This window comes from Doryrhamphus excisus, linkage group LG19 (assembly GCF_037039965.1).
Source record: "Doryrhamphus excisus strain RoL-2023G ecotype Guam linkage group LG19, RoL_Dexc_Guam_v1.1, whole genome shotgun sequence".
Taxonomy (NCBI): domain Eukaryota; kingdom Metazoa; phylum Chordata; class Actinopteri; order Syngnathiformes; family Syngnathidae; genus Doryrhamphus; species Doryrhamphus excisus.
The window spans coordinates 12045950-12060938 of record NC_136375.1 but is presented as its reverse complement, the minus strand read 5'-3'; the positions used below and the strand labels follow the sequence as shown (position 1 = coordinate 12060938).

Here is a 14989-nt window from a genome sequence, read left to right as displayed (position 1 = left end):
CAGAGAAACTTTGAAACTTTCTGATTTTATGTATGACTTGAATATGTTATTCATGTTTATGGTGTATATTATACGTTTTGTAGCATCTGGATAGATAGAAAAGTGAGTTAAGAGCACACGACTGTAAAGGCCACACAACACTGTTCGCATGCGCGATTCCCTTGTTGTAGTTCCATAATTGCACCATAGGGGGTGTGAGAGGTGTGTGTGATATCGTGGGCTTACTGTGTAGTTGATGAATGGAAGCTTATAACGTTATGAATGTAAAAACGAAGCATGATACATTGTTTAAGAAGAACACACGGATATGTTTGAATGCTATTTTCCCCCCAATATTCCTTCCAGTCAGGCTAGCAAAATAGTTCCTTGTGTTGACATTTTTAAATCATGTTAAGAGTTAATGTCTTGAAGAGCTCATTCTTGTCCCCCACATGGCGTGTTTTTTCAATATCTAGTCTTATTTAGGACACTAATTTCCATTTGATGGCGTGATCAGTCTTGTAATAAACTCGTCAAAGGACGGTTCTTTTAACTTCCGCATTTGACGCGCTCTTTCCTGTCTGCTTTTGGTCACGTGTCACAACCGGACGTGGTTGATTGGAAAGTACGTCAATGGGAACGACGCCAAATAAGCCTTACCAGAACTTTTGGAAGACTGTGACTTTTCATATCTTGGTGGTTTAATTCAGATTCGACCACTTGGAGGAGTTGAAGAATGAAGCCACAAAGACAGTTAGGTACATTTTGTTAATTGAAGTGTGTTTCCGCCATCTTGTTTGTCACTGCCCCTCGTGAGCATCAGTTGAACAGCATCGTACTGGAGAACGTCATTTGTTGCTACAAAAATGGCAAGAAAAAGGGAATTAACAATGCGAGAGAGGCAGACCTCCCTCCAGAGAAATTGGAGTGTTGGTGTATATTTGTCCATACATATAAATTCCCTTAAGGGATGTAATACATTTTAGTTATGTGTGTGTTTTTTTGGTTGGATAACGTTGCTTGAACAGTGCCAGATATTGTGGTATCGTGCAAATTCGGACGAAAACACCCGTCGCCTCCAGTCCTTTTTCTTATCTATTCACTGCAATCAACAATGTGCTCTTTCAAGATGCATGTGCCCCCCCCACAAACATTTGTATCCCTCCTCTCAAATATGAAACTATAGAGTCTGTGTTGCTCCCTTTTTAGATGATGAGTAATTGCTGTTTCAATTAGTGCTTTGTATTTAAAATCCAAACTGTCGGTACAATGTGTACCAGCATTGCAGGGCCTCATGAGACTATGTGGTTAACGAAATTGTGCAACAGTGCAATGCCTCTCACATGGTGAAGGAATTTAAAAGAGCACACTTGCAGTATATTTGTGATAATACAGCAGTATCATTACCATAAATAGTGCTTTTTCTGTTCTATTGTCGTTATTTACGACAGATTATTAGCGACACGTTCAACAGTCAAAATAAATTGATGTGAATAAAGTTGCAAATTTATGAGAAATTTTTTTACATTTTTGAGAAAAGGCTTTTCAAGGAAAAAGTGGTAAATTCAGGAACATTTCCTCTTTCTCCAGGCAAGCTTTTATTTATAACGTGGCAGCAAACAGCAGTTGGCCGCAAACAGATTAGCATGGCTAGCCCTTCTTACTTCCACCCTCTTTTCATAGCTCTCTCAGGCAATGCCTGGAAGTAACAGAAAGTGGCCATTTTTTGTCTCTTAAATTTCAGGCTTTATTCTCAAAATTAGGACTTTTCCCCCCCGACTTTTATGCTCAGAAATTGAAGTGGTAAACTCACAAGAAATAATTTGCACATTTACGAAAATAAAGTCTAAATTGAACAAGACTGAATTTGCCAATTTATGAGGAAGAGTCGTAAATTCATGAGAATAATGTCTTAGATTTATGAGAAAGAAATTCTGGGAATTATGAGGAAAAAGTCGTATTGTCTTTGCCCAAGGTCACCTAAGCCCCCATTTTCATAGTTGTCTCCAGCAATGTCTGTTATGACAGAGTATTAAAATAATCTGAGATTTCAATAATAATGTTATAAATTAATGAGGAAAAAAACTCCTAATATGAGAACAAAGTCATAAATTTACTCGGAAAAACTCATAACTTTATGGAACAGGCATTGCCTTGGACAGCTATGAAAAGGGCTTATGTGATCCTGGGCAATGGTAATATTACGACTTTTATTGTCATAAATTTACAACTTAATTCTCATTAATTTTTTTTATTTTATTGTCATAAATGTACAACTTTTTTGTGAATTTGTCACTTTTTTTCGCCTTAAATTAATGACTTTATTCTTGAATGATTGCTTAGACAAGCTTAAGAAAATGCTAACACAGGTACCATCTATTAACAATAGATGATGGATGTTTTCCAGATAATACTGTTAACAGTGAACGGCGATGCCCCCCCCCCCCCCCCCCAGATGTTGTTGTTGTTGTTGTTGTCATAAATGTAGCATTTATGAGCTCTTATAAATAGCTGACCTCGTTTGGGATGCCTAGCACGGGCCTTTCTGTGCCCGAGAAAGCACCTCAGGTACGATGAAGCGTGATTCAGTCTTTCAGTGGTTCGGGATTTGATGATTAATTCAGTTCCACCAAACACAGCTATATAGCACTAATAGCACTTTAAAAAAAAAGATGTCCGCACGCCTGACCGAGAGGAACAGCCCACGTGGGGAGCTTGTGATTATTGTACAGCACGTAGTCGGCTACCGCCGTGACCCAATTTGGCCGCCCCAATCTGCCCCCCCCATGCTAACGTGTCACAGCTGGAAGATCAGATGACAGTGCTGCACTCTGCCACAGATGGCAGGTATCAATGATGTTCACTGTGGAACCTTGAAGGCTCCAGGCCATCCATCCTGGGATGCTGCGCTTATTCCAGTTTAAGTTCACACCACTGCGGTTGAGACGGTTTTAGTAAGATTCCTTTAAGGAGTTGGTCAGGAAGACACCAACGTTAGCAACACTAGCATAGTTATGTGATGCTACAGTGCTAACATTGCACTGAAGGAAAACACGATGTAACAATTTTAAGATGTGTAGCGAAGCCTAACAAAGGAGGGGTTTCCGTTGTGAATCAAAAGCAACTGTTTGAGTGCCTGTCCTCTCAAAAGTTGAATGCCACACAATGCTGTTAGAACATCCATCCATCCATCTTCTGTGCCACTTATTCACACGAGGGTCACATGAATGCTGGAGCCTATCCTGAAAGAACATCCTTGAAAAAAAATGTTAAAACCTTCACTCTCCATGAAGCGTAGCACAGTGGAAATAGTATTTATTTGTCTCTTCAGTATTGCAGAGATGTGGGATAGTCTCCTTTTGGATGTAAAACATCCTAGATGTTTACATGCAAGGTAAGAAAATGGGATTAACATCCTCCAAGCGTTTGTTCTTTGTAGCGGCCGTCTCATTTAGCGGCTGACCCACTTATTTGTTTGAAACGTGACGCATGGAATCATGAAAGTGAATCAGGAAACAAGACATTCTGTTCCATGTGTGTGTTTGTGTGTGAATCATGTCTCATTATGTGCCCCGAACCCCTACACAGTTGTCAGAAATGTTGTTGTCTATGCTGTCATGCATCTGTATTGTTTCCAACCCTTTTTTGTTACCCTTAGCAAATGCATAAATGTAGTGTAGATCAATGCACTCCAGGATGCACCATTTGGTTGTTGTCAACCTATCTACAGCATCAAATAGCATCAATAACTATTTTTACTCCTAAAAACCATCTTTATATGAATTTATGGCCCCCTCCCCCATTGGCTTCAGCCAATATTGAATTATTCAAAGGCATTACCTGCCCTCACTTGATTGATTGTCTTTTGAAGCAATTGAGGCCAAATGGAGTGCACTACATGGCTGCAACCAGCAGAGGTGCTGTTGAGTCAATCTTAATGAGATTAATTGGTTTCAGACTCACCCACCATATAGGGTTCATGTAAGGTCATCAATGTTTTGTGTGATTACTGCCGCATAGTGGCCAGAATACTACATATCACTTTATTTCTATATGTTTTGACTAACAGATCATATTCATGAATTGATTTCTGAAAAAACGCGATATAGCGAGGGATGACCGTGAATGACATTTGTGGCGCCCCCTGTGGGTTGGGGTCAAAATGGTCAAATTTGACACACATGCTCATCAGTCCCTTTACATGCATGAGTAGATAAAACAATGTACTCGCAATGTCTCTAATTTTAGTCCCAAAATGCGAGCATTTAGCCACCGTCAATGCCACTTTCTTCCATTTGAATGAAGTGATGTATGTATGATCAACAATTGGACAATGACTGCTTGGATCCGCTGTGGTCACATTTGGACTTGATCTTTCCTCCGCTCAGCAAGCACATGTCGTTATTGAGTGAGGAAATGATCTCTGTGGCCGCGTGGCATCACTGAACGTGCATCCAATCCGGGTTGGACATCTAGAACATCTTGTCTCGCTCGTTTGCTACACTGATCCTCAGTGCTTCCATTTAGGTTTCAACTCTCAAGTCTGCTTTTCTGTTACTTGCATTGTTCAAGGCTGCTGTGTATTTGTGGGTGTGTTTCCTCTCTGAAAGGATTGTTGTGAGTGGTGATCATGTGCATGTAAACGGGAACATTTAGTACTTATTTATGTACATTTACTGTGATTGTGTCATGTCTCAGTAACTTAAGTCTTTCAGTCTTCCTGTGTGTGACATTTAAAGCCTGCAAGTGCAGTTCAGGCCTCTCGGAGAGCAGTTAGCATCTTTTCTATCATTTACAATGTAACCCTTAACATTTGTATTCTCAAATAAATCTCAAATAAATCAAGACATTTTTCACAATTTTCTTTCATTGTATGACATTTAGTTCATTCCAGATACATGAATCCCTCGTTTATCACACTTCAGCGGTTCCAGATCCGGCTGTAAAGAGTGAATTTCTGAAAAGTAGGATTGTTTCTTTATAAATGCAATATATAGGTAGTTTAACCTGTTTACCACCTTCTAAATACCATTTTTAACACTATTAGAGCCCCTCTAGGCATGAAATAACACCCACATAGTCATCTTAACACTTGTATAAGTAGACATAATAACATGAAATATGACATTTTAGGCATACAGTAAATACAGGAAACAGGAAGTGGCATCAGGGGTTCACAGTTGAGATTTAGCTGGGCCTGTGTTGTGGCCACAACTGTAGCTATTGTTGTTATTCTAATTCACGTATGATGCTTGTTTAACCGAACATTGCGGTAACATTGCTGACACCTCGTAGTTGGTGGTCGAACACTGCATATCACAATTTGAACCATTGTGTGATATTCCGCTATAAGTTGTCTGGTTGTGTTTGCACAATTTTTCACAGTGTGCACCATTAGCTCTTCAACTGTATTTGTATTATTATTATTACATTTTTTTCTTTGTTATTTTTGGCCAAGCGTGGACCACAAAGCTGTTTTGCCATTTAATTAATGAGAAAATTGTAAAATGGTCTGGTTTTACACATAACTCTGCACATAACTCTTTTGTATTCATTGCCATTGCAGCTTTCCCACAAATGACTTTCTTCAGGCTCCTGATTGGTTGAGAAGTCTGTTCAATTTGCATGTCGGTAGGTATGATGTGTTTAGGTACGTGTGTTTAGAGCACGTACTTTAGCTACTCTTTAGCAGTTGCTCTAGCAGAGTCGGAGGGAGGAGTGGGGAGTGCTTGTGTTGTGAAGGGGCGGAGCTTGTAGACTCCCCCACGTTGTAGGCTGGGACGAGTCAGTAAGCGGGAGAGAAAATGCGGCAGGAGGAGATCACAAGCTCACTTTGAGAAGAGAGTGATGCACTGACAGATTTTCTCCTGTCATCGCTTCCCTTCCTTTTTTTTTAAAAATGCCTTTGTCCTGCAGGTTTTCCTTCCTTGGGGTGCACGTCTAAACCTGCTGAGCATCTCCTCCTAATGCTTTTGTCCCTTCTCCTCTTCCACACACTTTAGTTTGACCCATCCTGCGGCCCCTCAGCAGCCGTTTTACGATGCCCGTGCTGGAGGGGCTGTGGAGTCCAGATCTCAGGCTGGGTGTCGACGGTGGGGTCTGCCCAGATGATGAAGCACCCCGTTCCTCTGTCTGGGGTCCCCTGGGGACCCCGCCGGTCACCTGCGGGGGCTTGTCTCTCACACTGGAGCTCCCGGCGCTCATACGGCAGCTGCGTGCAGCGTGGAGGGCGCGCAGAGGAGGAGGAAGGCGTACGCGGCAGCCGGAGAGCTGTCAGGATGGTGCCTGGGTGGAAGACAGGAAGGGAGAAGAGGAAGCGAAGCATGACCAGGAGGAGAGGGGCGCACATCTGGAAGGTAACATTGTGATGCATGTTGCACATTTGTTTGTCATGTTTCATTTATATGAAACATTTATATTTGTTATATTTCATTGTGATTAATTGCATTTTGACCATAGTTAACTCAATTCATCACACTTAATAGTAGATAGATTAAGTCTGCCATTAAGACAAGACTATGTAATATGTTTGCTTCACACAAAAAATGTATAGCAAGGAGACATTAGTCAAATGTCCATCACCCAAATATTCTCCACACCACTGAGTTTCCTCAAGCTAAGGTGTGGGTCGAGGGTCAAAGCATGTTGATCGTGTAAAAAGAAAAAAATAGTGGCGTTAAAGGGAATTCCTGTTAACACATCTTTTTAAAGGGGACCGATTATGCTCTTTTTTTTTTTACTTCTAAAGAGCAGCGACACACAATAACCTGCACAGAAAGCTTTCCGGATCTTCCAGATTCTGCACCTATTCCAGTATTTCCTGAGATTTCCGGTCGGTTTTAATTTCTTCCACTCACGGCACGCCCACTCTGCTGTGATTGGTCCCACTCAGCTTGTATGGCTAACACGTTATAAAGCTTGTACACAGGCACGCCCATATAAGGAAGTCCGGCCCCTTAAATAGTACATATTTCTAATGCGATGGGAGAAAGTCGTGTCGAGCAAAAACTTGCCATAGCTGACGTGATGTTCTTGATGTTCAACAGTGCCCCCACTGGTTGCACCCTAGTAGTGCCCCTCAATGAAAAATGATGGACTAACATGAATCCTTTTTATGCTCATTCCTAATTTCCATTGTAAACTGGGACAACTGGCATCATATAATATAAGCAACAAACCTTATTTGTTTGAACGACTCCTGAAATGAGTCAATTTAAGCAAGTTTGGGACCCAGAGCACCAACTTTGACCAGGACTGAACATAAAAATGTGATTTTGTTTGCTACCTTCTGGTAGATGTGGCGCTTCATTACACATGACAGTGATGGACGGACAGAGCTGGAAACTCCTGTTGACTCAAGGCGGCTAAAGTGGAACTCATTTTGCCCTTTATTCAGCAATGTTTTCTTTCTTGTCTCCTAGAAATTGGTTGTGTAGTTTTTGCAGATTCCAGCTAACAAACAAACAACCGGTTGCTGGAGGTCTGGAACGCAACCAAGTAGTGACTCACTCTCCGGGGGAATTACCTGTACTCTCGGCACTGACTCATTTCCAACTCTAGCTGTAAGGACTCCCACCCAGGGTGGAAAGGGTGCACACGGTTTGCTGCCGGCTTCACAACCGCAATGACCCAAAGTTCATGTGGTGGACCATGCTGAGCAAATACAGTGTGGCCAATGATGGATGCAAAGGGGAAGGGTTATCAAGGGCTCCCAATGACCACAGTGACCCTAACTTTCCTGATTACAGCGGCTACTTTATTACAGGAGTGTTCAAAGTGTGGCCCCGGGGGCCATTGATCTAGCGGCTGTTTGATTATTGGCCCTCGCTATGTTCTGAAAATCTGATTAAACAAAAAACTAAAACAGACAACAGTAAAAATGGGGGAAAAAGAGCAGTCTGCATTTATAAGGATAAAATATTACGTGTAAAGTCATAATATTATCAGGAAAAAAATAGCATAAAGATAAAAAATCCAAATTAAAAAGTTCTAACACCAATTAACCACCAAAAATCAGGGATTACTGTCGCTGCATTTTTGTGCATTTAGCCATTTTTATGCTTTGATTCAATATGCATCTTTTTTTTTTTAATAATCTGTTGTCCACCACAAAACAAATATTAAATTAGTGGCGGTAATATGGTGGTGCGGGACAACTGTATACTGACCACTCACGATACTTCAATTCCAAGTCACTTGATGGTAGTTCATTGGATAGAGGTGTGTGTGTGTATCTATGTTCATTGCAGTCTAATGGTCTATGTTTTTTTAAATAATCCAGGAATAGGAAAGAGGAGTATAAGGTGTGTCCATGTTTGTATGATGGATGTAGTGAAAGCAACAGCTGGAGGTGTCAGGAAACATCAACAAACTGCTTGTATATCTATGCTGCGTGTGTGTTTGTATATCTGTGCAGTGTGTGTGTGTGCGTGTGTGCGCGCCCTGCAGTTAAACGCGTGCCTCATCTCCAGATGCACGCATGCAAAGTCAGTCAAGTGAACATGGTGAGCATGCGTCTGTGTGCAAGAGAGCTTGCGTGGGAGATGTGTGCCACACGTGCGCTCTAGCTTGCCCCATGATGGCTTTAACCTCATTTGCAAGTGTGTGTGTGTGTGTGTGTGTGTGTGTATGTATGCATGCTAATGAATGCTGTTATGTTATTTGTTGGACACTGAGGTGGTGCGTGTACACAGTTGGGTCTTTTAACACACGCCTGTCATCCGTCTCGCCCTCCTAAATGACCCATTTCTACGCCTGTGCGGATACAGTGACCTATTTACCACACCGACTGTTCAAAGAAGAGAGCGGGATGGAGAAGATGAGCAGGGAAGGAAAGGAGGGGGTGTGAGTAATGGATGTAGTGAGAAGTTGAAGATGCATCTCGTTTCCTCCGGCATAAAAAAAGGAAAGAGACTTTCCCACTCTCCTCCTTCTGCTTTTTCTCGGCTATAAGTAGGCCAGCGGGCCTCGTCTTCTTCCCTTTTACTGGCTGCATCACGTTTCTCTCCAGCTGTTTGGATTTGTTTACTGGATTTGAACATGCACACACGGTCAGTGTCACTATTGTACCACTGTAAATACTACAATATGTGGCTACACCGATTGGCTCTGAGGCAAGTCGTCCATCAGGGCTCCTCAACTGGCGGCCCGTGGGCCAACAATGGCCAGAGAGTTGGGTTTTACTAACAGTTTTGTAGCAAAAACACATGAAACGAATTTTCCAAAAAATATGACAATTTAATGTATTGACTGTATTCTGGTAACATTACATTGTGGGCCAGCAAAAAAAAAAAGGATGATCAATAATACGACCTCTGTGTTAAGAGAAGGGGTGGTCACATGACCACGAGAGTCAGGCTATTTAACCAAACAATGCTTTGTCAATAGTAGACAAAAATATACACAGAGGTTTGATTTTTGAGCCGTTTTATGGTCTTTTACGAATGTGTTGGTGTACCTCATGAAGTGTCGGTTGTGTTGTCGGCCCACTTTTTGGCCATGAAATGCGCCAAAGTGTCATCGGCAGTGTGATGTCCTGGTGATTCAGCCGGCATCAACAAGCCTTTTGTTTCTCTGTGACAGATTGAGAGCTTTAACGAGGTTGCTGGTGAACATCTAGAGAACATTGTGTTATTTTTTGTATGCCCTGTCTGACCTCTTCTTTTTTTCTTCCTAGAAAGTGTGACGCTTGTGACGCTGCTGCTAAAGTAGAATGTCGTCAAATGACTGAATATTTTTCTTTGTTTCTGCTGGTAGATACCAGACTGAGCGCGTGCGGTGGTGGTGTGTTGCTGGCTGAGAGAAGAGGCTCCTATCCTTTCATTGACTTGCATGCTGTTAGGAGTAAGTCATGCCTTTGTTTTGTACTTGAGAACACCACAAACGTAAGTGTGCCATCTAATTTGGTCTTATATTGATGTTTCAGTACAGTAATCCCTCCTTTATTACAGTTAGTTGGTTCCAGACCCAACTGTGATAAGTTAATCTCTGCAAAGTAGGATTTCTTATTCATAAATGGAATATGTTCATTAAAAAAAACAGTTTTCTACCTTGTAAATATGTTTTTTAACACTATTAGAGCCCTCTAGACATGAAATAACACCCCTATAGTCATCTATCACATCTATTACTCAAAATAGTCAACATAATTATAAAAAAAGACCATCTAAGACATAAATAAGACTTGTGTGTGTTGCTGTAAATGTGTTCCGGTGCTAGGCTCCAGCATTCCCCTCAACCCCAGTGAGGATAAGCAGCATAGAAAATGGATGTGTGGATGCTGTAGTAAGCTGAGACAAATGTGAAGTGGTGTGTGTGTGTGATACAGTGTGAAAGAAGAATAACATGGTCATTTTAAGGCGTGAATATCTGAATGTGGATGGAATATGTGTCATGAAAACAGCCATAATGTTATGAGAGGAAGAGCGTTAGAAGAAGAAAGTCGTAATTTTGACAAGGGAATCAAGGGAATTTGTCGAGAAGAGCCGTGATTTTATTCAGTACAAAGTGGAAAAAATTCTTCCCAAAAAAACATTCTGAAAATATTATTTTGAGGGGTGAAAAATGATAGTAATATGACTTATAAAGTCATAAAAGTCGGGCCTTTTTTTCCTCATCATGGGACTTTATTTCAGATTTTTCTTGCATAATTATCTCTTAATTGACCACTGTGATCTAAATCCCACTAACTGACCCTCTCTTCTGTACTTTCAGCCAGTGACCAGCAGGGGGAGGTAGAGGCTGGCAAGAGGAGGAAGGTGAAAAGCCTTCTGAGCTTCCAGAGGTACCGCCACGCTTCCCGGCTGCTGAGGGGCTTGGTTCCCCGGACACCTGAGTCTTTGCATCTGCTGGATGACGACTACCTGGGTCAGGCTGCTGTAAGAAGACACATACAGCATATACAAACAAACATTATATACGTAAAGTCGTCCCTCGTTTAGCCTGGTTTATTGGTTCCAGACCCAGCCGCCATAAGTTCATTTCTATTAAAATTTCAATTTCAAAATAGTTAGTTCATAGAAAATGTGTAAATATGACTTTTAATATTATAAGAGTCCTGTAGACATGAAATAACACCCCTATAGTCCCTTCTACACTCCTATTATTCTTCATCAAAATGAGCAGGCAATGGGATTACTGCAGGGACATAACAGACAGCTGCTGCTAGCATAACAAGCTCGTGAGCTAACGAGTTAGCATGTCCGCCTGAGCCGTGGCATGTCCGCCTGAGCCGTGGCATGTCCGCCTGAGCCGTGGCATGTCCGCCTGAGCCGTGGCATGTCCGCCTGAGCCGTGGCATGTCAGTCTAGGTCGGGGCATGTCCGTCTAGTGACCACAGTACTACATATAACTTGTCTTTCAATATTTTTTGTCGATTAATAGGCCGTAGTCAACCACAAAACAGCCACCATATATTCATTCATTATTTTTGAAAGAATGTGACAGAGCGATATTTGACATAGCAGCATAGCAAGGGTCGACTGTAATATCTTTTTTTCTGTGATTTTTAATATAATATCTGTCTCTTTGTATTCCAGCACATGCTGTCAAAAGTTGGCTCTTGGAACTTTGACGTTTTCCTTTTTGACCGTCTTACAAATGGTGAGCTTTCCTTCTTAAATCAGTCATATGATGTATTGACATGAACATCTGTCAGTGATACGGTATGATGTGTGTGCATTAGGTAACAGTCTTGTGACGCTGATGTGCCACCTCTTCAAAGTCTACGGCCTCGTTCACCACTTCCAGCTGGACATGGTCAAACTGCACAGGTTCCTGAGTACGTTCCCTGCTCTCCCACTGTAAAAAAAAAAAAAAAATACCTTCCCTTGCCGGGCCTTTTGGCGGCGCAGCATGGAAGCTGAAACTTGAGTGAGCTAAGTAGGCTTTTCTGGGACAACCAGCATTATAAACAAATACCAGTAGTCCGGAGGCGTAGCTGCAGTTGAATATTAATCCTGTAATAACATACGACTTTTAAGAGGTATACGGTTGTCATGGAAATGAGACACCACCTGATTTGATGATCTGGTGTGGTTTGGGATGAATATTTGCAGGCACCTTGCAGGGCGACTACCACAGCCAGAATCCCTACCACAATGCTGTGCACGCGGCCGACGTCACCCAGGCCATGTACTGCTACTTGCAGGAGCCCAAGGTAGGACGCAAGTTCGATCCCCAACGGTCACCGCACAACAGTCCTTTATATCAGGGGTGTCAAACTCATGGCCCGCGTTATGTCAAACAAACTCTATGTGCACTAATGTTTTGTTTCAGGTTGCAAGACAGAACTACGCACTTCATTCATCTTGGCGCTTCGTCCGTACAGTCGACATGCGTCACACACAAGTCCTGCTTAAAGTATACTATACAAGAAAAAGCCACCCCACAAGTCTTAGGGGTTCCCAACCAGTACCTCAACCGCTGGTACCAGTCTGTGGGTGGGGCCGAACACAGCTGCGGGAAGCTTTCAGTCACAGAGATTTAAAAACTTATAATAATATATTTGTAAATAACATCAAATTTGATGCAGCTGGATATGGAGTTAGGAAATATGGGCCATTCATTTATTCAAAATAATAATATACAGTTAGAAATCCCCACCGTTTTTCTCATGTTTATGTTGTTTGTGTATGTTGTAGCTAACAGAGCAGCTGAGCCCACTGGACGTCTTCCTGGGCTTGATGGCGGCCGCCGCGCACGACGTGGACCACCCTGGGGTCAACCAGCCTTTCCTCATCAAGACCCGACACCACCTGGCGTCCCTCTATCAGGTGTCGCATCAAAGCTAGTTCGCACACAAAGAAGAAGAAGAAGGTGGATGTTCATCTCTGCTTCTCCTCTGCAGAACACGTCCGTGCTAGAGAGTCACCACTGGAGGTCCACAGTGGGCATGCTGCGAGAGTCACGCCTGCTGTCACACCTGCCTGCTGATGTGTCGTAAGAACACACACACAAACACATGCTCTAACATGAATAGCGTTTTAGACGTATCGATTCTCTGTGCAGGCGGGGAATCGAACAACAGCTGGGTTCCCTCATCTTGGCCACAGACATCAGCAGACAGAACGAGTTCCTGCTGACCTTCAGGGAACACCTGGATAACCAGGACCTCGATCTTCACCTGGCTTCACACAGACACTTTATCCTGCAGGTGGCGTGCCCTTGCCGTGTTTTAAAGACTCCTTCAGCAAGCATTACGTCACAAGTATTCTCCTCGTCCTCAGATTGGCCTCAAATGCGCCGACGTGTGCAACCCGTGTCGCGTTTGGGAGCTCAGTAAGCAGTGGAGTGAGAGAGTGTGTGAGGAGTTCTACAGGCAGGGTGAGTGTTGGAAGTTGTCATATTTTCATCCGCTTGCCGCATAATATGGAAGTGGATGCCAACCTGTTTTAACTCGAGACTCCTTGGTTTACATGCCCACTACAGAGTGCTTCCATATGAATTTATTTGCTGAATCACGCTTCAGCATTTAAGCCAAAGTCAACACAGAAAACTTGACCTCAACCGACCAAAGTAATCATGGAAAACTTGCCTACTGCTTGGAGTTCATGCAAGATGCGCTTTTATTGACAGCTCCTCCACAAAATAGGGAGCTTTCCTCTGCTCATCCACGGATAGTATGTGCTGCAGTGAAATGTGTCCAAGTAGAAACAGCAGTTGGGTTGAACTAATGTCCTTGCACCACAGAACTGCGTTTGTCAAAATTCTCTCCCAGCCGTGGGGTTGGCCACTGGGGTGTCCGCAGAGTGACCACCCCCTCCACCACTGATTGCAATCACATTTTAACAGTAAATTCATGTTAGGTTAGCTTGTTCGCTGAATAAAGCTATAATGTTCCCACATCTGTAGCTGACTGACAAATAGTTGTCAGACCTCTGTGGCATTTTTAAGACGTGTAGCAAAGCCTGCTTTTGTACTTCCTGTTTAGTCTTCATAACAATCCTGATTTCAGTGGAATAGGACTTAGTTATTGTGTAACTATATATTGTATATTGTAGGTGACCTAGAGAGGAAGTTCGACTTGGAGATCAGTCCTCTGTGCGACCAGCAAGCTGACTCGGTCCCGGCCATCCAGATTGGTGAGTGTCATGGCCTGCAACACCAATACACACTTACACACAAAACCCAGTTAGTGTGTGTCCTGACAGGCGGCGTGTTGTCGTAGGTTTCATCTCGTACATCGTGGAGCCGCTCTTGGACGAGTGGCACCGCTTCACCGAGCCCAGCGTGCTCAGCAGCACCATGATGGCTCACCTGCACAGGAACAAAGACCGCTGGAGACGAGTGCTGAACGCTCACAACACACCACAACAGCCCAAAGGAGACGACATCCCATAATCCCCCTCTAGTACCTTGAGGTGATCTTTATTTCTAAACATGGAGGACAGGAGGTGCTCTGTCCATTTCCTTGTTGGGCCTCCTGTGTGTTTTTTCCTCCTTTGTGAGGACGGGAGCCCTGCTGTGAGTAAGAAATGGCGCCCTCTGCTGGGGAGTGGTTGAACTGCACGGTGCAGTGGATGCTTTCAGAACTGCTTCATCTTAGTAAAACGAAAAAAAAACACTGAGATGTGTTCACTGTAGACTTCAGGACGAAGGCACAAGATTATATGACTGTGTTTGCACCAGACTGCTGGTACAGAAGCCAAATATACTATATCTACACACACACACAAAGTAGTATAGATGCAATATAGGGCAAATATATCAGTATTTCAATTCTCTTATGTTTTTTTTTATCTTTTACACGACACCTATAGTAATGATAATGTCTTTTTCACTTTTTATACATTTTGCACTTAAAATAGGGTGCTAATTTCTATTTCTGGAAGGGGCAGTCTTACTTTTAATAGGTTCCTGTAAAATAATAATATAATAATAATATAACAATGTGCCAAAAACACAAAAAAGCCTCATGTGTTTCCTGAGTACCAACCTGAACAATAAGCTTGATAAGACACGACCTCGGTGCATTTATTCTTTTACCTTGGAAGCGCAAGCTCATCAGAGC

At 42.7% G+C, this 14989-nt stretch overlaps 1 protein-coding gene across 2 annotated transcripts; it reads left to right on the top strand.

The window, feature by feature from the left end:
• The first annotated feature begins 509 nt into the window (after positions 1 to 509).
• LOC131107064 (3',5'-cyclic-AMP phosphodiesterase 7B-like) lies at positions 510 to 14644 on the top strand. 2 transcript variants are annotated; one of them, XM_058056730.2, is made up of 13 exons: positions 510 to 732; positions 5982 to 6335; positions 9736 to 9822; positions 10693 to 10856; positions 11517 to 11580; positions 11663 to 11758; positions 12036 to 12136; positions 12621 to 12752; positions 12827 to 12918; positions 12988 to 13132; positions 13206 to 13302; positions 13980 to 14060; positions 14147 to 14644. In XM_058056730.2, the coding sequence occupies exons 2-13, from the start codon at positions 6020 to 6022 to the stop codon at positions 14317 to 14319; spliced, it is 1548 nt and encodes a 515-aa protein (XP_057912713.2). In that variant the 5' UTR covers positions 510 to 732; positions 5982 to 6019; the 3' UTR covers positions 14320 to 14644. The 2 variants fall into 2 exon arrangements, with proteins under 2 accessions (XP_057912713.2, XP_057912712.2); XM_058056729.2 differs by having other exon boundaries at positions 511 to 737.
• The last annotated feature ends 345 nt before the right edge of the window (positions 14645 to 14989 follow it).

Bases quoted from the DNA above. Each gene is read 5' to 3' on its own strand.
- LOC131107064 (XM_058056730.2), top strand. From the start codon at position 6,020: ATGCCCGTGCTGGAGGGGCTGTGGAGTCCAGATCTCAGGCTGGGTGTC. The intron at 9,823-10,692 runs GTAAGTCATGCC...CTGTACTTTCAG, and splicing joins TGACTTGCATGCTGTTAGGA to CCAGTGACCAGCAGGGGGAG. The intron at 13,133-13,205 runs GTGGCGTGCCCT...CCTCGTCCTCAG, and splicing joins ACAGACACTTTATCCTGCAG to ATTGGCCTCAAATGCGCCGA.